This window comes from Cajanus cajan, chromosome 11 (genome assembly GCF_000230855.2).
Source record: "Cajanus cajan strain Asha chromosome 11, NIPB_CcT2T_4, whole genome shotgun sequence".
Taxonomy (NCBI): domain Eukaryota; kingdom Viridiplantae; phylum Streptophyta; class Magnoliopsida; order Fabales; family Fabaceae; genus Cajanus; species Cajanus cajan.
Window position 1 is genome coordinate 31,232,855 of NC_138527.1, and position 21,488 is coordinate 31,254,342.

At 33.8% G+C, this 21,488-nt stretch overlaps 2 protein-coding genes across 2 annotated transcripts; one reads left to right on the forward strand and one right to left on the reverse strand.

The window, feature by feature from the left end:
- Positions 1-6,188: 6,188 nt before the first annotated feature.
- LOC109799822 (uncharacterized) lies at positions 6,189-11,561 on the forward strand. The gene is made up of 9 exons (XM_020360456.3): positions 6,189-6,449; positions 7,445-7,796; positions 8,471-8,504; positions 8,714-8,917; positions 9,855-9,944; positions 10,537-10,602; positions 10,690-10,781; positions 10,867-10,914; positions 11,239-11,561. The coding sequence occupies exons 2-9, from the start codon at positions 7,474-7,476 to the stop codon at positions 11,354-11,356; spliced, it is 975 nt and encodes a 324-aa protein (XP_020216045.1). The 5' UTR covers positions 6,189-6,449; positions 7,445-7,473; the 3' UTR covers positions 11,357-11,561.
- Positions 11,562-12,768: 1,207 nt separating this feature from the next.
- Positions 12,769-15,993, reverse strand: LOC109799823 (uncharacterized). The gene is made up of 6 exons (XM_020360457.3): positions 15,635-15,993; positions 15,477-15,559; positions 14,397-14,483; positions 13,986-14,134; positions 13,616-13,747; positions 12,769-13,247 (listed from the first exon to the last, which is right to left on the reverse strand). Exons 1-6 carry the CDS (start codon positions 15,771-15,773, stop codon positions 13,058-13,060), a joined length of 780 nt encoding a protein of 259 aa, XP_020216046.1. The 5' UTR covers positions 15,774-15,993; the 3' UTR covers positions 12,769-13,057.
- Positions 15,994-21,488: the final 5,495 nt, after the last annotated feature.

The window sequence follows — 21,488 nt, forward strand, 5'->3', positions numbered from 1 at the left end:
TCGCCCACGACGGTCCAGCTCGGCCTAGAATTTCCCATTGGCCATTTGGGCATCAGTCAACGCGGCCAACGTTTCTTGCAAAGACTTCTCCTGCTCCGCCAATTGCCGACGCAGCCCATCAGCCTCACCATTCGGCTCCATAACGATGCTTTGCGCTAAGGCTACTGCCTGAACTTGGAACTCGCAGAAGAAGCTCCATTTCTGAGCTGAACTCATCCGACTCAAGACCCCTTGACCTGATTCGGAGGTCAAATCCTGGCTCAGGAAATCCTGAGCGTTGACGTTATTGGCCAAGAAGCCCGGCCCAACCAAATCTTGTGGAACGGTCGAGTTGCTCGAGCGCTGTTGTTTAGCCTGACGGCTAACATCTTCGGCCCGGATGTCTTCGGGCCTTCTTTTTTCGCCCTAGGGCCTAGTTGGACCCTTGGTTCGGCCCCGTTCCACCACCTTGGGGAGTGGTCTGGTTCCCGACCACGCGCCCGTCAGCCGGGGCCCTCGTAGCTGGAGGAGAAGCCATACGATTTCCGATCAGAGTACAGATGTCCAAATCGTCGCCTCCATAACTCGCCATGATACTTGCACATCATTAGTCAAAATCAATGATAACGTAAGAATTCAAATAAGTAGGAAAGGTACTATACCAATTAATTCTTCGACTACGTTGGCCGATTCACACAATCAGACCAAAGGTCAACATGGTAAAGGCCGAGGTAGCTTCTCCAAAAAATTTAAACTAGCTCTCTCCTCCTGGGACATTCGAGACTTGGACACCGTGTCGTACTTCCTCGGCTTCCGAGTCCAATACAGCGGAAATAGTGAATTCCCCTTAGCATCGAAGAAATATTTATTCCCCGTCGACAGCCGAATCATCACCTTGATAAATCCTACTTTAAAATTCTTGTAGGACGTTGTGAAAGGTTGCAACAAATAATCGTTGTGGCGAACCAACGACAACCATTTAACCTTTTTCGTCGGCCGAGACGAGTAATAATATAGGAATAAATGCGGGGTTGGCTCGATGTTGATTGCCAAACAAAGCTGTCGGAAGCCTTGCATGGCCGCCCAAGTGTTCGGATGGAGTTGGCTCGGTGCCACGTTCAAAAGTCGCAATATACCTACGAAGTAATCATCGAAGGGAAGCGTCACCTTCAAATCCCAGAACATGTAATCGTACACATAAAAGTACTGGTACGTGCACGTTCCTTGGTCCAAGTATACGAAGTCGGGGTTCGGCCCTCCGTCGCCTCGGCACGGCTGGAAGAAAATGGGGGAAGGTTCCTCTTCCTCGGGAAAGGTCAGGAACTTCACAGCCGAAACGAGACGAACAATAGAATTCTTATCGGTATACCGAGAATACACACTGCCAACCTCCCCGTGCACCCATGAATACCCAGGGGTCCCTATGGGAGCAAAACGCCTGGAAGCCCCGCCACCCCTGCTCGGATGACCATCAGAGACTATCGCAGACGAAGAGTCACTCCCACTCTGCGACGGTTTGGACCTGGAAACGGACTCTACATTATCTGCCCCATTGGAAGCCGAGGTCGATACGTCGTGTCGGTCCGGTGCTGCTCGCGACCCGGTTCCGGCAGAATCACTTGTGTCCCCAGAGGAGCCGATTTGAACAACATCTACATCCGCCATGTTAACGTACCTAGAAGTGGATCTTGATTGGCCTCGATGAAAGAACGCTTGAACGCTACAGCTGCACTGTGACTTCGACACGGAGAAAACAATAAACGCGTACCTTTGGGTCCCCACCACACGCATATTTATAGGCGTTCCTTGCAACTATGTCAAACGCCACACCCCTTTGCACATCGTTGGATCAATTAGATCCAATGGTCTACAATGCGTAACCCTTCGCATGCGTCATCAATGCCCAACGGTTACAACCCTTCGCATTCCACCAGCAGTTGTAACCCTTCGCATGCGTCATCAATGCCCAACGGTTAAAACCCTTCGCGTTCCACCAGCAGTTGTAACCGTTAATTTGTACAAGTCTTCCCTCAAAGGGAACAACCCTCCGTATTCCAAAGACACACACATACCCTATGGTCACGACTCCCCACATTCCCTACTAATTTCCACAACCGAAACATCAAATTTACCCTTTGCGTCGTTTCACTCCTGAAGGCTGGGGGGCTTGTGTACCGGAGGGATCCTATCGGTCACGTGGACCAACACGTGCCGTTCTGTCAGACACCCATGCAGACTGAAAACAACCATGCCCACACAAACCTCGACGTTAACATCGGCTCAGCATACAGCCGAAAGCCGAGAAGAGTCTGCTAGCAATCTTGGCCCGGTTGAAGACCGATAAGAATAACACCATGATGCATCTCCATATGCTATGTATCGGCTCGGCCAAGCGCCGACCGAGTAGGATAACCGAACAAATACCTGTCAGCCCGGCCAACGGCCGAAGACGTCCAGCATCCCAAGCCTTTACCTGTTGGCTCGGCAATGAGTCGAGGGATAAAATAAGGATTACGGTATTGATCACGGTTAACAAGGACAAACGCATGATTAAGACATAATCAGCCGATTAGCGTCATATTTCCTAATTTGGTAAGCTTCAGAAGAGGCCCATTACTGACAAGGCCCATCAGAGGTAGTATAAGTAGGTCACTTATATCAAGGTACGTCACTATTCATTTTATTACCCTAGAAAATCGTGTTTGTCCTGACTTGAGCGTCGGAGTGCCTTTTGCAGGTACCTCCCCCTCCGAAGAATCCACTTGAAGCCCCCGTTCGGCCCTTCACCTCCCAAAAGATTACGAGTGTGCCCTCAGACAGGTACAATTTATAATCACCATGAAAATAAAGTTGAGAAAAACTAATATCCATTTATAATAGAGTAGAAACAAAAAGAATAGTACTTTATACTAAAATTTGTGCACCAACATCAATAATCAGTAATAGATAACGATTCAAGAGCTTAAAATATGAGAAATGATATTTATTTATTAAATTTTGTCCAAATTTAAAAAACTCATAATAGATCCTTAATTCAACAATGGATTAAATTTTTTCTAAGTTCAGACAAACTAATATTAGGTCATTAATCAAACAATGGATTCATATGTTAACAATCATGTATTCAATATTACATAAAGTTATGCCTAATTAAATTATTCTAATAATGTATAAATGATTTAGATATTTATGTATATGATAGTGTATAGATCTTTAATGTGTAATGATTAAAGGATAACTCTATTTTGTGATGGATTTAAATAAAAATATCAAAAAATGATCTTATGATTTTCTATAAATAGGTTAAGTCTCAAAATAATAATATTTTTTTTTCTCGACACTATCATAAAAAGATAAAGGGATAATTAAAAAGTTCTCTCAAGTTCAATTTGCAATGTTTATACATTGTTACGAGTTTAGGTACGCCTTTTGCTTATATTTTATAGTGATTAACATGATAAGATCTTGATACCAAATGTTAAAACTAAACTTAAGTCTTTGATGAAATTTAGCATATAATAGAGGATCATTCGTATCTCTAATAATTACACAAATAATTATATTTTTTTAAATATATTTTCTCCACTTTATTTTTTATCTATAAGGAGTTTCTGCATAACCAAATAAACAAAAAAAATTTTAAAAAAATAGAGATAAAATGATTATTTAAAAATATATTTCCTTTATTAATAGTTATAGATATATAACTCTTAAACTATCATATTTTCGTATTTTTCTCTCCTACATGTATACAAAAAACTAAACAATTTAAAGGAAGAGTTGTTTATATAAACAATTCTCTTTAATTTAAATCAACCTAAAATTATATATGACATATTAAAATAATATTGTATTATTAACTAACACATAAACAACTCTGGTTGAAAATACTCTTTTAAAAAATACTACCATTTTTAAAAAAAATTGTGTTTTATAACGATGACTCGAGAGTAAGATTTATTTATTTTATTTTTTTACAATAACTCAACTCTTTTAACTCAAAGGTATGCGACATTGTTAATTGAATTATTATTAAATTAATAATATATTGAAAATAGATTTTTAATTATTATTTATTCACCAATGAAGGGAGAAATAAGAAGGGAAGGAGAAGTTGTGAATTTGTATTCTTCTATTTAACGGAATATTCAATTCAGCAAGTCCCCACCACGTGCTTCGTTGGCTCGTCCTCGTTCTGAAGAAATTTCTTTTGATAACATAAGATACCTCACCACGTCAATTAGGATCATTCCTCGAACTTAGAAGCCACAATTATTTATTTATTTATTTTTAAATTACATGTATCTTTTAATTAAAGATGTTCTTTTAAATATTTCATACAATTACATATAACACTTGAAACATATGATTACATTAAAACAATTTAATATTAATCAATCTACTTATTTCGTTTTTTATATATATGATTCCGTTAACATTATAGTATAGAATTTGTGAATTGATATTTTAAAATTTTTTTATAAAATATAAATTTAATCTATTTTTTGTCCTTATAAAATGAGTAAATTTTGCTTTTACTTCCTGTAATTTAATTTATTTTATTTTCATCTTTGCAAAATCTAAAATCACTATTTTTTTATCTTTAACAATAATTTTATGGTAGATAAATAATATATATTCTAAAAATTTATAAAAAATTTAGAAGTGTCATACTTAACATCGTATCATTAACATGTGTAAGTGACACTTGAGATGATCACTTGACCCTTTAATAAATAAAAAAATAAAATAAAATAACTACATAATATAAGAGACTAAAAACAATAGTCTAAGTTTTAGAAGAATGAAAAAAATAAAATAAAATAAAATAAAATCAAAACTTACTCATTTTATAGAAACTAACAATATATTTAAACTTTAACATTAAAATACTGAAACGGTTGAACAAATTAATAAAAAATGTAAAAAAGTTCAAAAGAACGAAGACACTAAAATATGATATTTTCTTTATTAATGTTATAAATTATAAATACCAATATGATTGAGATATTTTATATTTCTACACATTTTATTTTAATGAAATGTAAAATAAGAAGAAAAAAAGAAATTTAAAATAAGAGAAGTAGTGAGTTATATACATGTTACAACTACTATAATAGAAAGTGTTCCATTTAAATTTTTGTGTTTATATATTAATCGTTATTTTATTTGATGAAGAGAGTGTATAAATAATAAAAAAAGAATAAAACTACAAATATTTTAAATAAATATAAATAATTTCTCCCGCTCTATATATATAGTGCCACGAAGATCAAATCAAACTGATCCAGTTGTAATTGGTTGCAGAGTGTCGTGCAGCAATTTAAATTAATTAACTAATTAATTAATATAATAGTAAAAGTTATTATATTACCTTGCACAAAAAGCATGTTTTCTGTCGTTAGTTTGATAAATAAAAAATAGAACATCCATATACCAAAAACACCTTATCACCTTTTGATATTATTGAGATAAATTATAGATTTACCTGTTAATTATAAAAAAAATATGTTTTGTTACCATAGTTCCATGAATTTCAAGAATTTCCTTTTTTAACCACAACAAATATTTTGTTACCATAACAAATTATACACACAGAAAGAATGTTTTATGCGGTTACTTTGGTAAATAAAGGATAAAACATGCATAACAAATTATACATATCAAAAACACGTTATCATTTTTAAATATTGTTTTACGTGTTAATTATAAAAAATATGCTTTGGTACCATAGTTTTAGGAATCTCCTTTTTGTTTTCCCTATCCCTAAGAATCAAATTTAAAGTACCAAAGATTATAACAATCTAATAATTTATATTTTATCCACAGTTTAATCAATTGAACTAAACTAAAAAAACTCTTTATGATCTGTTTAATGATCAGAATAAACCAAAATAATTATTTTATTTTATCCGATCTGCTCACCAAATCAAACGTTGATAAATATTGTACATCAGATACACCAACAATAATTAAAAAAAATAGATACTTACAACTATTATTTTAATTTGTATACTTTTTTTTTTATCAATCTGAAATATATGAGCTAAATATTTATTTATATATAATTAAAAGATTTAATTTAATTTTTTGCATTTAACAAAGAAACTGACATGGACTAACGAACAGAACAGAAAACTAAAATGTAACCTTAAATGAAAACGATAATATTTTTGAATAATTAGGAAGGAGACGTAGGAAATAAATGTTGGGAAGAGAGAAAAAGCGCGTCTTGTCTTCTCCGGTGAATCGAAGTTGGTCCCAAGCCACTCATCAATCAACCGTGTTACCTTTTCTCACTGTTTATTAATTTATTAATGCTTCCAATTTTCTTGCTTCATTCATTCACACTTTACAAATATTCAGCTTCTTTTTCTCCTACGTACGTACCCATATAAAACGACGAACCAAGGCATCTTTTTTCACCATTCACGCTTCTGCCCTCTTAGTACTACTTCTCATCTCCCTCTGTGAGTGCTTCTACGCCTTTTTTTTTTATTAGTTTTTTTTTTTCAATTTGGAATCGTTTTTTTTATCCCTTCATTTTGATCAAGTACTGAACTTTTTGGAATATTAGTGAAACCCATCTCAAGTAAGGAATCTGGGTTTGATCGGAGGGGTTCTTAATTTGCTCCTTGTCTTATGGACTTGATTTTATGTGTTCTTGAGAAGAATAGAATAACCATGGCAAAATACTGACTCTTTTTGGTTGAATTCTCTGAATGCCTGTGTGTTTTTTGCTGTTGAACTTTGGTCATATTCCTGTTGTTTCTTCGGTTTATGTTCCCATCATTTTCCCCCTGTTGTGAAGAACTGACTCAGTTGAGAATTTGAGATGATTCTGACTAAATTCCCATTATTTTCTGGAAAAATATGTGGATCAACTCTTGCTATTTGTACTCCTGCCTCTATTATTCAAATGTACTCAGGTACCAAAAGTAATTATGATGATGTTTTCCTGGTGGGAGGGAGCAGTTCCTTCGTCTTTGTTGCTTTTAATAACTTTGGTACTGTTTGGATAAATTGAGAATAAAATAACAAGATAAAATGAATTGAACTTCTCTCATAAGCTAAGATCAATTTATGCACTTCAGCTTTTGAATAAGTCAAACGAGAGAGTCTCTACAAAAGTCAAGTGCCTAAGTTGATTTAGCTCACGGGAGAAGCTAAATTTATCTTACTTTCTTATCTTTTTCTCTTATAAAAATTTATAGAGAAGTTTGTCCAAACAGGATTTTAGTATGCCCTTCTTTCTTTTCTTGCCTAATTCTATGCATCATTGGTATCTATTAACGTTTTCTTCATCTGAACCTGACCTGTTAAATTTTGTCCCCTCATAACTTGTGTACTTGGGAATATCCAGTACGCAGTCTTAACCGAGTGATTAGAACTTTAAGAAAGATAGCAGGAACACATACTTGCTAAAGCAAGTATAAGTAACTGATCAGTTTCTTAACATTAACAGGTTCCTCGAGCCATAGTTGGCTGCCCACCATGGCAGAAGATACTACTGCCCTAAGTTATTGGTTGAATTGGAGGTTCTTCCTATGTGCAGTATTTATTTTAATGACTATGGGTCTAGCATCATTTTTGATATGGAAGTATGAAGAATTCAATAAATTGAGGAATGAGAGAAGAGAAAGGCAGCGAGAAACAGCTGGTTCGCTTTATGAGGATGAAGCATGGAATACATGTCTTAAAGGAATTCATCCTGCTTGGCTGCTTGCTTTCAGGATATTTTCTTTTATTGTGCTTTTGGCTTTGATCATTACCAATGCGGTTGTTGATGGAGGTGGCATATTTTTCTTCTACACTCAGTAAGCTACATTTACACATATCTTGTATATTCTAGTTTTTCTACAGCTATTTAGTGATGAGATAGGTTAAACAAGTTATAGACAAGCTGGCTTGAAGTTGCCCAATGCTCCTAGACTTGTATGCATGCTTTCTTTATTGAGAAAGAAATAAAAGGCTATTATTTTTTGCTCTATATATTTAATTTGCACTTGTTCCTAATTTATTGCTAACTCAATAACTTTGCTTATACATTCACTTATTTATTAGTTTTTTTCAATTCGAATCCAGTATTAGGGATTTTGAAGAAAATTTTCATTGTAGGTTGCAGTTTACTTTGTACTATACGAAAAGGATTCAAGTCTTCTGTTCCTTCTCTGTACCCTCAATAATTTCTCCCCTTTGAAATACTGTCCCAACTAAGTGAAAAATGACACTTCTCTCTTAGTTGGTAGTAAACTTTTTTTTGCACATAATTGTTAGTATTGTGTTGATTAGGGACAGAATATTTGAGTCCATCTGGTCACATATGTCAACATTGAAGAACTTTTATAGTTTTCAAGGCACATGTGTATATTGGAAGAAAATGACTAAATGATTAACTTTTATGATAAAACATCACTGTCGTAATCTTCCCTCTCGGGTCTGTTGGTTAGAAATAGGCTGATTCTTTCTTTCTTTCTTTCTTGCCGAGCAGGTGGACATTTACTTTGGTCACTATTTACTTTGGGGTAAAACTTCTCATCTTCAAGTCATCTGATATTATAATAATAAAATTGCATTTTCTTTGATCTTTCGATTTGGTTTATATGGCATTCTGTAACTTACAGGTTCATGTGGTCATTAGAGCAAACAATTGAACCTATTAGTTGACTTTTCTTTTCTGTGTTTTCATTTTATATCTTCTCTTAGTGACTTCTGCTCTCAATTTCACTTTCAGCTTGGGTCTTGTGTTTCCATATATGGATGTTACTATAAACACAATCAAACTTATTTAGAGGCTGAAGAAGGCTCTTATGTGGCTCCTTCACTTGATGGGACTGCAGAATTACCTACCCTGTATAAGAATTCCAGTGCCTATCAGGAGCCCCACTCTAGGAATACTGCTGGTGTATGGGGTTACATTTTTCAAATAATTTTTCAGGTGATTTTTTCTTCAAGATTTTATTGGAGGTATATATATATATATATATATATATATATATATATTGCATTACGCTTATTTTAACTAATCGAGAAAGAAAGGTGGTATGGTTGAAGTTGGAAGCCTTGAAGCAGTATAAAGATACGTGAATTGAAAAGTTATTAGGAAACTTCATGTTTGTCAAATGTTTAGCTTGTAAAAGTGTCTGTTTTTGACATGGAGAAAGCATGGGTTGCCAAATAAAATTTTTTAACTGGCTTTTCCTTGGGGCCGAAGAGAATTTATCCACAATTGATCCCAACATCAGCAACATTTGATCATAGTGAGGAAAGTAATTTGAGAAATTTGTTTTATTGGCATTTTAGGCAGTCAACATCCTCTATTTGTACACTCTCTGTGTTGTTTTACTAATTTTGTTTTAGAGATTGAGCAGCTTTATGGAATTACTTGTTTTTCTTGTTCTTTTAGCCTCACTCCCCTCTTTTCTTTCTAATAACTTTTTGTTTAAAATAAAATGATTAGGTAAGATAGTTCCTACTTCCTATTTGATCTGTCATGGCTGAAAAGGAATTCTTCTATAAGCTCATAATTGTAGTAATTATGCTATCCTTACCAAGACAGCTAATTAATCATTTATAGTTTTGTAAGTCCCAGTTATTTATTTGATTAAAGAGAAAAGTGTTAAAATAAAAATTATTATGTATTAAAATATAAATTTGCAGATGAAAGTTTCCACAATGATCATAATTTTGTAAAAGGCTGTGACGCAGTCACTCCATTAAAGTTTTATGTTTTTCATAATGTTGTCTTCTTGCTTATCTTTCTCCTTTTCTGCTTATCAAACACACCATAATGGATTTCGAATTTCATTGTGCTATTAACTGGTTGAACTCAGGAGGCAATCTACTGATTTGTTTTCACTTTCTTTAATATATAGACTTGTGCAGGTGCTGTAGTGCTCACTGACATTGTATTCTGGCTTGTCCTTTATCCATTTATGACACCCCATGATTTCCAGCTGAAATTTGTGAGTATTATTGATTTTGTCCCTGGTCTGCCATTTATCCTTATAGTTAAGAAAGTTATACTTAACAAGTTAATTTACTAATAAAAGTTTTGAGGAATGTTTGGCCTTTCCTTTCTAGTTTCAGTTTTGTTAAAAAAATTTGGAACACTTTGGAAATTTCCATTGAATATCAATGTTACTAATGAGAGTGTTCTCCTGTTGCAACTCATCATATCCTTGAATCCAGCTGTATCCTATTTTGCTTAAATGTGAGGGAACAGTTTTGCTATTTTTTTTAATTCAAATTTTTGCTACCAGTAATTCTGTCTTTCACTTACATGACATTCATCTAGAACATGTTGCATGTAATTAACATTTAGAGCATTTTCCAGCATGTGCTAAACATTGATTACCTCACGAAATACGTAATTAATAGGTGTAGTTGTTTGAAATACCTTACGATAGAACAACCAAATAAGCCAAAGAAAGGTTATTGAGGGTTTATGAATGTACATAGTATTCACTTTTAGTTCTAATAGAATATGATAGTACTTTTCTACTCATAATATATTTTCCTAATGAACCCTTAATGTTTTTACTTTTCAATTTGCAGATGGATGTTTGCTTGCACTCCCTTAATGCTATATTCCTCCTCGGAGACGCATCATTGAATTGCATGGTGATTTTTATTTTATTTTCTTTTTGCTTATATTATTTCTCCTTAAATACCTAGTTCCAATTTACAACTACTTCTCAACACATGCAGAGGTTTCCAGTGTTTCGATTTGCATATTTTATTTTGTGGACGGCTATATTTGTGGTTTTTCAGTGGGTCATCCATGCTTGTGTTTCATTATGGTAAAAACGATTATCCCATTTCCTGATTGTTGCTTTTCACAAGACACAATTCTGTTGTTCATAGTTTTGCTAACCGTTGTTACAGGTGGCCCTATCCTTTCCTTGATTTGTCATCCCCATATGCGCCCTTATGGTATGTTCTTAAATTCAATGCATCCACCACTCATATAGAATCCATAAAATTAAAAATTAACCTCACCACTGATTGACATAAGCTTATCCCATCACATGAGAGGATGTTGTTGCATATCTAGTGATGTTGACATCGAAACTAGAATTTTTGTTTTGGTCAACGCTTGCAAATATGCTAAACTTAAAAATAAACTTGCTAGCAAGGAGCAATTTATTATGCCACATTTACATGTGTTTATCTTATATGTTACTGAATGCTGCAATTGGTTATGAAACTAATATAGGCATTAAGATGATGACGTGTATCTCTTGTTGGACCTTTTAGGTACTTAGCTGTGGGTGTATTGCACATTCCATGCTATGGCGTTTTTGCTTTGGTAATGAAGTTGAAGCACTTGTGGCTGTCAAAATTGTTCCCTGAGTCCTGTCAGTTTGTACGGTGATAATACATTCAAGAATAGTCATCGGAGTAGGGCTACTTTCACTGTGGCAAAAGAATATTTGATCTGAATATCAGAATTGAATCCCCCCTCCCCTCAAAAAGTGTTTAGATGACTGTATTTTATTTTGTTTTTGCGGGTGTAGTTGTGGGGATATGTATTTGTATTTGCTACTTTAGATTGAATTCATGAAACTTCTCTGATCTAACCATGTTTATGGTATGGTGTCTTCCATAATATCCTCCTACATCGAGTTAATCAGCCTAAGTAAAATCTGCATAACTATTTTGTATTCAGTTAGGATATTAATAGCATCTGCATTTTAATTGAAAATGGATTGTTTTTGGTGTATACACTATTGTGATGTTCTTCGTGCTGACTACATGGCTGCTACTCTAGTTTTTTCGGCTACAAGAGTACTAGTCTAGTTTAATAAACAAAAAAAGTGTCAATAGAATTTTGCACCAACTCAAGATAAGGCTAATGCCTTCCCAATGAAAAATATGTACCCCATGCAGAGCTTCAATCAGAACCGGTTTTTCTAAAGTAAGCAAAGCAGTAACTCTTTTAAAGCAACATAATCTTGGTCATTATTGAGAAATCAATGTTTGATATTATGTATATATACATAATAAATTTAATTAGAGCGATACTGCAATGATAAATTTCATAAAAACCTAAACCCTAAACAGTCAAAGCCGAGCGAGAAGACATCTCAGGAGGATGGATGCTCTTGGTATTACTCGATGAGTAAGCGCGTGACACAAACAACCCAAATTCCAAGCATTTCCCAGATGCCCCCATGAATTTTTTATTGGATGAGAATAAAAAACTACTATTGTGGTTAATGGTTAGAAGGAAGAACCGGCGCCATGTTGCCACTCTAACCCAGAATTGTCATATTAAATTTACAAAACCTTGCATTCTTGGGCTTACAGTTTGGGAATATGAGGGCCCCGCCACATTAGGGAGTGATGATATCTGCAGCTATAAGTTTTTCTTGCTAAGAGCATGCTTCAGTGGGATTTGGCTCATTTTAATCGTTGAATAGAAAAATATGGTTTAACATTCTAATACATACATGCATAATTTTTTATGCATACATACGTAATGTCTGTTAACCATTGATTTTCTGATCAACAATTAACATCACTTACTTTTTCCTCTAAAGGGGATTATCATTTTAACAGAGCCAAATCCGATTCGGGTAGAACTAGTTACCAATCATTACATGACGAGCAGCAGCATGATGATGATTACATAAATGGGCAAATGATTCGTTGAATTGCATTTTGGTAAAACAACCCTCTACCTTTTCTTGGTTATGCCACCCAACGTAAAAGTTAAAGTGACCAAAGGAGAAAAGCAACCAAAAGAATCTGAATAAAGTTGAGAACAAGGGGCAAAAAAGCACGTGACGCAGCGGAAGAGAACAGATAAAAGTAAATACAAAGTACCGATACAATTGGATGAATCATTAAAGTCTAATAAGTATACCAGGATTTACCATGAAGTAAATCCTCATTGCTCCCAACATAGTCATTCCTACTCCAAACAACCCCAACCCCAAACCCCTTTCTCATTTTAGCCTCTTCTCATCCAAACAGCACATTGAAATCTAAGTAACCAAGATAAAAAAAAAAAAAAAAAAACGCTACTCATTCGTTCAATTCAACAAAATCTGAGTTTAAACCCAATACCCAGCTATTGCTTTACATGTTCTCTGATAAACTCTTCCAGCTGAGATATCTCCCCAGTTAAACCAGAAGCATCTGCAGTTGTTACTTTGTTAGAGCACTGGGTAAAAGAAAATGGCTCGCCGGGTACCCCCAGGGTGAACTCATTTGCAATGTCAGCATCTGATATTGCGCTTCTTGATGCCCGTAATTTGTCTCTGGAAAAGAATATCAAGAGTCAAAAATAGAGCCGACAGTGAAATCATGAAAAAAAATCAGGTTATCATATATTAAATAATAAATAACTATACACATTTTCAAGATCAAAACAAATCAATCAGTTGATTAAGAGCGTAAAAGATAAGCAACTAAATAAATGAAGCTAAAAGATAAGAGTATTTAAAAGAAAATAGAAGATAATTCAATGTGAACCAATCAACAATAACGGCATTGACATATGAATGTGCATATGTCCCATCCAACAGACCACAAAAATTATCAACTGGACAATAAAATGAAATCATAAAGTAATTGCTGATTGATAAAGTGAGTAGAGATAAAAAAAAATTGGGATTTAAAGGCATACATTTCCTTCTCTATCTGTCTTCGGATAAACTCTTTTGTATGAGCAGTGACTTTGTCTGTTTTGTTGCAGAGGATAAGCACTGGAATCTTCTTCTTCACAACACTTCCTTTAGTCAATAGATCATATAGGTACCTAACAAAATAAACGACAATGTTAGTATCCTTTTTATCTGCTGACATCCCTTCTTCCTAAGGACTTAAGGAGTAGTGGGAAATGACCAGTTATTTAATATTAAATGCTAAAATATCTTAAGAGTATGTTGATACTTCCCACCACGGAAGACAAGTGGCTCCCTGATAATATCAATAAAAAGTGCTACTTCATACTTCCTATAAAGATGGTAACCTAGCAAATGAACAGAAGGAATTACTCTGAAGCAGCACGACAGTTTGGTAAGAAGTCCAAAGCATCGACCACAAAAACTATCCCAGCTGCTTGAGGTAAGTACTCATCCAGTTTGGGTCGAAGCCGAGAATGCCCAGGAACATCAACAATATGAACAGGTTTTATCTTGCCCTTCTGTCAACATAAAAGAAATATAAGAAAATATTTAAGTCTATTCTATTGTCTGATTCCACAATCAACAAAGAAAGATAAGAAAATAAAATATACACAATTTCATCTACTATGACATCCCAAACAAATTTCATCTAACAATAAAAGGTTAATATCCTCTATTTCTAGAGATGAGAAGCACAATTTTTTGCATCTTAAAGGAGAAGTAAATGTTTAGGCCTGTACATTAAAGCAATTATTTGAGTGTGGGAGGCTAAAATGTTACCCTTGTTTTCTCACTGTGAAGAATAAAAGTGCCTTCATTAGGTTCCATTGATGTAACAGTACCCTGATGAGTAGAGCCATCCCTAAGCTGCAGCAAGCATGAAAAGTAAGTCAAGAACATTATGTTAGCATGGAAAAAAGTCAACACAAGGAAAGCATGCTTGTTAATACTTCCCAAGGAGCCTGATTACAAAATGTTTTCGTTTTTGAACAATTCTTGAATGAGTACAATGCCTATAGCCACAGCACTCAAAAAATCAAGATGCATCAAAATAATAATGAAAAGTACAAAAAGGGAATGAAGTCTGTTGAAAAATTTTAAATGTCATCCTGAGCTTATTGGTTGTGACTATAGAGCATAGACAATGACCTCATACAAGCTCCATTTGGTCATAATTAACTACAATTGTTTCCTTTGTTACATAATCATTATTGCAACCAACAATCAAGGCACCAATGTTATCCATTGCGAATTGCAAGAAATGGCAGAAAAGCCAATAATCTGCTACATCATATAACAGATAGCATCTCAGGCAAATAGGGCGCCTAGAAGTTAAAAATAAAAGGCATACGAATTGACATAATATTAACTCAAAAGTTCAATTAGTTGAAGACTCGGCAGAGATGACAAGAGAATGTAGGATACATGCTACAAACATGACACCATAATAGCCACAATTGCGGACGGAGTTGTAATCACAGATCCAAGGAATTACGCAATGCAATGGCGCTATAGCACCGCTACAGCGGCTATTTACCAACACTACAAGGCACCAGGCTATGCATTTCAAAGATCCAAGGAATTGCGCAATGAAATGGTGCTATAGCACCGTATAGCGGCTATTTAACAACACTACAAGGCACCAGGCTATGCATTTCAAAAACTTTTCAGCAATGACCTAACCTAACCCTCACTCCCTCAGTCCCTCTTCACCAAGTGTAAAACCTAATACAACAATTTATCTCCAGATTCCAGATTAACCAAAACAATCCAAACCACAAATTAAAAAAAACTGAATTGAGGATTAACATCAGAAGCAATGAACGCAGAAACTCAATAATTGTGATTTGGAGCAAACACCTGATAGAAGATAACAGTTTTTCCACTCCCGCTGAGCCCGGTCAACACAACGGTGTTTGACTTAGCACGCTTGAACAACCTCACTACAAACACAAACCAATAATTAACACTGATAATCGATTAAAAGTGTAAGAATTCGACAATACCGCGAAACTCACGCGAGAGAAGAAGCAGCGTTGTGAAAATCGCGATAGCAGCAGCAGCATAGAGCTGATCGGGGGGAACCTCGCGAAGACGATCCACAGCTAGGTTACAGTAGTGAGAAAGCTGTTCCTTCCATTGCTCCAACTCTTCCATTGCGAAATCGAGTTTTCGGCGTTTCGTTTCGGTGTCGCGTTCGGCGTTCGGAGAGTGAGAAGCCGAGAGAGGCTCCGTCGCAGATAAAGAGGACACAAAGGCGAGTGCTACCGCCGCAAACGGCGGTTTTCGACGGCGCTCTGGGTTTTCCGATTTGTGGATCTCGTTTCGACCACGAATTTTGAGGCTGCTTTCAAATATGGTGCCAAACGACAAACGAGGTATGTCGTTTCCTATGTACTATCTCTTGAAAGCTTGAAAAATAAGAAAAATGTTTTTAAGGAGAAAGTGCTTTAAATTATTTACTAATCTTGTGAAATTTCACAATATTAATTTCTACAATATTTCATAAAGGTTAACAAGTAACAATTATTATTTAATTTTATCTCTTTACTCACGTGTCCTTAACATTTGAAAAAATTATGAATTTAATTCTTCAAAAAGTGAAGAAATTTACATTAAAAAATAATTATAATTAAATACATACATATATTATAAATAGTATAATTATATTAATTTTAATTAATTATTAGAATTCGTGTCTGAATTTCTCAAATAAATTCCACAGTTTAACTAACAGATAATTTGACTCTGTTGAGTTAACTTTTACTACACAAGTTAGGGGTAGGGGTAGGGGTAGGTGACACATATTCCAAATTCAAAATTCAAATATGGGAAATAATAAATAAGTGGTGCCTTTACACTAATGTATGGACTTCAAAATTCAAAATAGAGGGCTGCTTCAATTCTTATCACCTTGTTCAATTGAACTTTTCTCTCATGCAAGGCCTACTCATACATTCATACCACTATTTATTTTTTCTTCATTGGCCATATTTTAAATACCAAAAGAAAAAGATGGCCTATTTTTGGTTTTTTTTTATCCCACCTAACATATATTATTTTTCAAATGACAATAAATAATTATTTTTATTCTTTAAATAAACCTTCCTCTACACACATTATAAGAAAATAATAAATTAAGAAAGATTTTTCTTTTGTACAAAATTAAGAAAGATGTGTATGGAAAGTAAATGTATTTTTCTAATGAAAATAATAATTAATACTAAAGACTGTTTCATAAAAAATGAAGTGTATCTATATAAAAAAAATGAAGAGCATATAATTATTCACATTTCGTATGTGTAATGATGTAAAAAAAACGTCATAATTTAAACTTTGTGGGTAATAATTTTCGCTATTATACCTAGTGGTTCAATTGTTAATATTATTTAATTCATACACGAGTAATTTTTAATGATAAAACATGTTATTAATTAATTATATCTTTAAATGTGTGTTTATTAGAGTTTTGGATCTATAAATAAAGTTAATTTATTGATCATCAATTTAGTCAAAATTACCTTTTTTTTTTAGGTTTTGTGTTTTAGAGATTGTTTTATTTTATTTTATTGTCATAAACATAATTGTCGATAAGTATTGTAAATTTTTTACTCAAATAATATTGTTTTAAATTTTTTTTTACCTAAATAGCAATTGTGCAAATTTATTTTCTCAACTAGCACCATTTACTATTCAAGTTCAGAATGGGCCGTTCTGATTTCAGAACAGGTCGTTCCAGATTAAAAAAATAACACATGGTGAATAGATCAGAATGAACCGTTCTAAATTCAAAATTAGCACATGAAAAGTGGAACCAGAACGAGCCATTCTGCTTCTAGAACAGGCCGTTCTAGCATATAGTGTAACGACCCGCCAGGTCTCACACTGTCTATAGCGTCCAAATACAAGTATAAAATAAAATCTCACTACTAAACAATTATATATATAATGAGAATACACAACTAAAAAGTCCCATAATATATATAACTGAAAATAGGGAATAATACCCTATACAACAACTAGGTAGTCAAATTGCTACCAATCAACTCAATACAACGTCAGCCCTCCTCCTAAGTCCCAACCAAAAAGAAGTTCACCCAGCCAGCATAGCACCTAATCCTGATCTGCTCGCATACCAAGGTATGGTCATCGCAGTCCCAACCACACGGGAAAACATGCTAGGGTAAGCTCACAACAATAATCATAAGAAAATAACATCAACATATAATAAACAGCAATAAAATTATACTTTCAACTTGCAACTTAAAGCAACACAACACCTACAACAATAGATATATAATATAATCTACTAGCAATAACATTTTCAACACATCGCACTTTATTCAAATTGGCTGCTTGTAATCGGTATAGCTCGGCCTGTCCCCTGTACCGTGGTCGCTTCATACACGTGTGCCTCGACCTTACCCACACACGAGACCAACCAAGTCCTAGAGGAGAACAACAAATCATCAACTCCAAGGGAGGGTTTTTTAAACAAATTGGGCTCTCAGAGCACCACAACTATCTCAATCCGTACAATGGGATGAGCAACTTTGAAAACTTCTCCTCTAGTCCTAGTGATCAACAACTCGTCACAACACAATTACATAGTATTTATCACAATAACTCAACTATCAACTCATTCATACAACATTATATACAACTTGAATGAACAACTCATGCAACATCAACTAATGCGTCGTCACGCATATACAACTAGGAGATCTCCAACAACTGAGGTTGAGCAGTCTAGGTGGCATAAACCCTACTGAATCCAGCGTTTGACCTATCTCAACCAGGTCAGGTATAGGACATTGTTAGGAATTTCGAAGAGAACCAGACATAAACAACAATAGGTGATTGCTTAAGTGTGCCACTTAGACTCAAAGGTCCAGTACTACTTTAGGACAGAAGAGTTTGGGTACGAGCCTACCACGACCTTGACTAGCATCACCAATCCACATATGGAGTTAGCCCACCCACTGTCCTCCAAGTACCATGCACCCTCTAGTACCTAGTCAAAGACTACATCTTTAACTAGATACCTTACTCAAATTGGTCATTCAACCATGACATGAATCGACTACTTCCATGTCACCCACACAGTACTAAGGGATTCATCTTTAAAACAACTTTCAACTTATTACCTTAGTACTATGTATCTCAACATAGGACATATATCTTCACCATATGTCCCCAACTTTTCAACTTTACAACAATAGGCAACTTTACAACTTTATAACAATAGACAACTTATACAACTTTACAACAATAGGCAACTTATACAACTTTATAACAATAGACAACTTATACAACTTTACAATAATAGACAACTTATACAACTTTACAACAATAGGCAACTTATACAACTTTATAACAATAGGCAACTTATACAACTTTAATAAACAACTTGAGTAACTATAGTCATCACAATATCAACTTTACGACTTCACAACTATAGACACCCTTCATTAAACTTGACAACAATAGTCATCTTGATACTTTAAATCAACTTAATGCAACTTAACAACTTTAAACAACTTTTACAACAATAAACTACTTCAACTTATACATCTCAACTTATTAATAATTCAACAATAAACAACATAAAAACAACTTAGTTTCACCAAATACACAACGTATAACAACTTTAACAACATATCACATATTATCAACACACAACATATGAACAACTTAAGCCAACAACTACTCAACTCATCTTCATCAGGCAACTTAGCAACTAAACCACGTTATAAACAACTTCTAAAACTCAAGAACAGCTACATGCAATCACTAACAACAAAACCCAACTTTTTAACTCAATCCGCACCCAACAACTTAACCATTTTCAAGGAAAACAATGCATGAAGCTTCCATAACCTGAAGATTGGCTCAACATTGCCAAGAGCCGAGAAGAAGCGGAATTTCCTTCCGAGGCTCAACCTGGGAACCTCAATCTTCTAAAAGCAAGCTTCTTGGCCTAGAGTCCTTCTCTCTAAAACCTCTCTCTAAGTTCCCCTTTTCTCCCCCTCCTCAACGCCTAATTATAGAGGTCAGGAGTGACCAGAACGGCCCGTTTCGAATCTGAAATGGCCCGTTCTAGGCTCCTTCGTCATGTGTAAAATTCACATGCAGAACGACCCGTTCTAAAACCAGAACGACCTGTTCTGGCACGTCTAGAACAGTTCATTCTGGAGTTAAATTTAACTCACAACAACCATGTTTGGAACGACCTGTTCTCAACTAGGATTTACAAGCCTATTTAGTAGTCTGGAACGGCCTGTTCTGGGCTACTAAATCACCCTTGTTTTAGTAGTTTGGAACGGCTCGTTCCAATTTTGGAACGGCCCGTTCTGATCCATTCGTCATGTGTTATTTTTTAATCTGGAACGGTCCGTTCTGAAATCAGAACAACCCGTTTTGAATGTGAACAGTAAATGATGTTAGTTTAGGAAATAAATTTATACGGTTGTTATTTAGGTAAATTTTTTCTAAAATAGTATTATTTGAGTAAAAAACTCGAGCATTGTCCCAAAAAATAATAATTAATGATTAATTTATACTTATGACACAACATTCGCCTAAAATAATAGAGGGGTGGTTCGATATGTAAATGATGGAGGACATTGTGAACAGAAAAGAAGGGAAAATTTACGTTTGTTGAATTTGTAATTTTTGTTCTTAACATTATTGTAGACTATGAATGTGAGTGGTCTGTGATAAATTTTTAATCATGAAGTGTGAGATTTTATGCAAATAAAAATGAGAGATTTTTAATCATGAAGTGTGAAAATTTTAAATTTGATGGATCAAAATTAGTCTTAACTCAAATATGAGTGACTAAAACATATTTAAACAAAAAAATCATATAAAAATAATTTTATATTAATATTTTTAATGTTTTATTAAATATTTTTTTTAGTATAAATTAATTATTATTTTAAAACTAAATTATGTTATATAAAATATTTATTTTTAAGAAAATAAAAAATAAAAAATATTAGAACTGACCTAATAATAAAAGGTTAAAATAATATATATATATATATATATATATATATAATTATAAATTAAACTTTATTATCATCATTATTTTTTTAATTTTATCATTTGTTGAAATTGTAATTCTTGTATAAAAATAATCAATTTCATGTCAAGAAGTAATGGAAGCAATTTGCATAGGAGATTAACCAAAAAAAATTTACTTTTTTACTTGAATGACAGATAAACAAAGAAGTAATTTTCATCCTCCTCTTCCCATCTCATTTTCAATCAAACTAAGAATAAGTGAACAACATGATTGGTAAGAAAGACTCTATGGAAGAAATTTATTTCAAGTAAAAATAATTAATTTTTAATCATCACTTAGAGAAATACATTTGTTATTAAAAAAAGTATTTTCTCTAAACTTATACATAAGAAAAAATACTTAAATTTTTTGGATTTGAATATAAATAAATTTAGTCCATCCAAATTTATTTAACATGGAGTACTACAATTTTAAAAACACCCCTTAAACAATAAGTAGAAGCTACATGTATAATAATTGTGGTTAAAGACATTTTCATAGTTATGAAAATCATATCAAATTGGCTGATCGAACATAAAATCGGTTTAAAAGAGACTCTATTCAACCAGAAAATAGTTCTATAGAGAACCGATCAAAAATCGGTAGAATGGATTCAAAATCGGTCAAAAACTGTAAAAAATCACTCAAATAGTTTGACCCGAGTTAATTAAATAAATATATATTTTTAAAATATTTTTAAATTAAATAATATTTTATAAAAGTTATAAATTAGAATAACTTATTTTTAATATCTCTCATAAATATAATTTAATAATTTATGTTAATTTATAATTTTTAACATC

Bases quoted from the DNA above. Each gene is read 5' to 3' on its own strand.
- LOC109799822 (XM_020360456.3), top strand. From the start codon at position 7,474: ATGGCAGAAGATACTACTGCCCTAAGTTATTGGTTGAATTGGAGGTTC. The intron at 8,918-9,854 runs GTGATTTTTTCT...TTTAATATATAG, and splicing joins TTTTTCAAATAATTTTTCAG to ACTTGTGCAGGTGCTGTAGT. The intron at 10,915-11,238 runs GTATGTTCTTAA...TGGACCTTTTAG, and splicing joins TCCCCATATGCGCCCTTATG to GTACTTAGCTGTGGGTGTAT.
- LOC109799823 (XM_020360457.3), bottom strand. From the start codon at position 15,773: ATGGAAGAGTTGGAGCAATGGAAGGAACAGCTTTCTCACTACTGTAAC. The intron at 15,560-15,634 runs GTGAGTTTCGCG...TTGTGTTTGTAG, and splicing joins AACGCTGCTTCTTCTCTCGC to TGAGGTTGTTCAAGCGTGCT. The intron at 13,248-13,615 runs GTATGCCTTTAA...ATTCTTTTCCAG, and splicing joins AGACAGATAGAGAAGGAAAT to AGACAAATTACGGGCATCAA.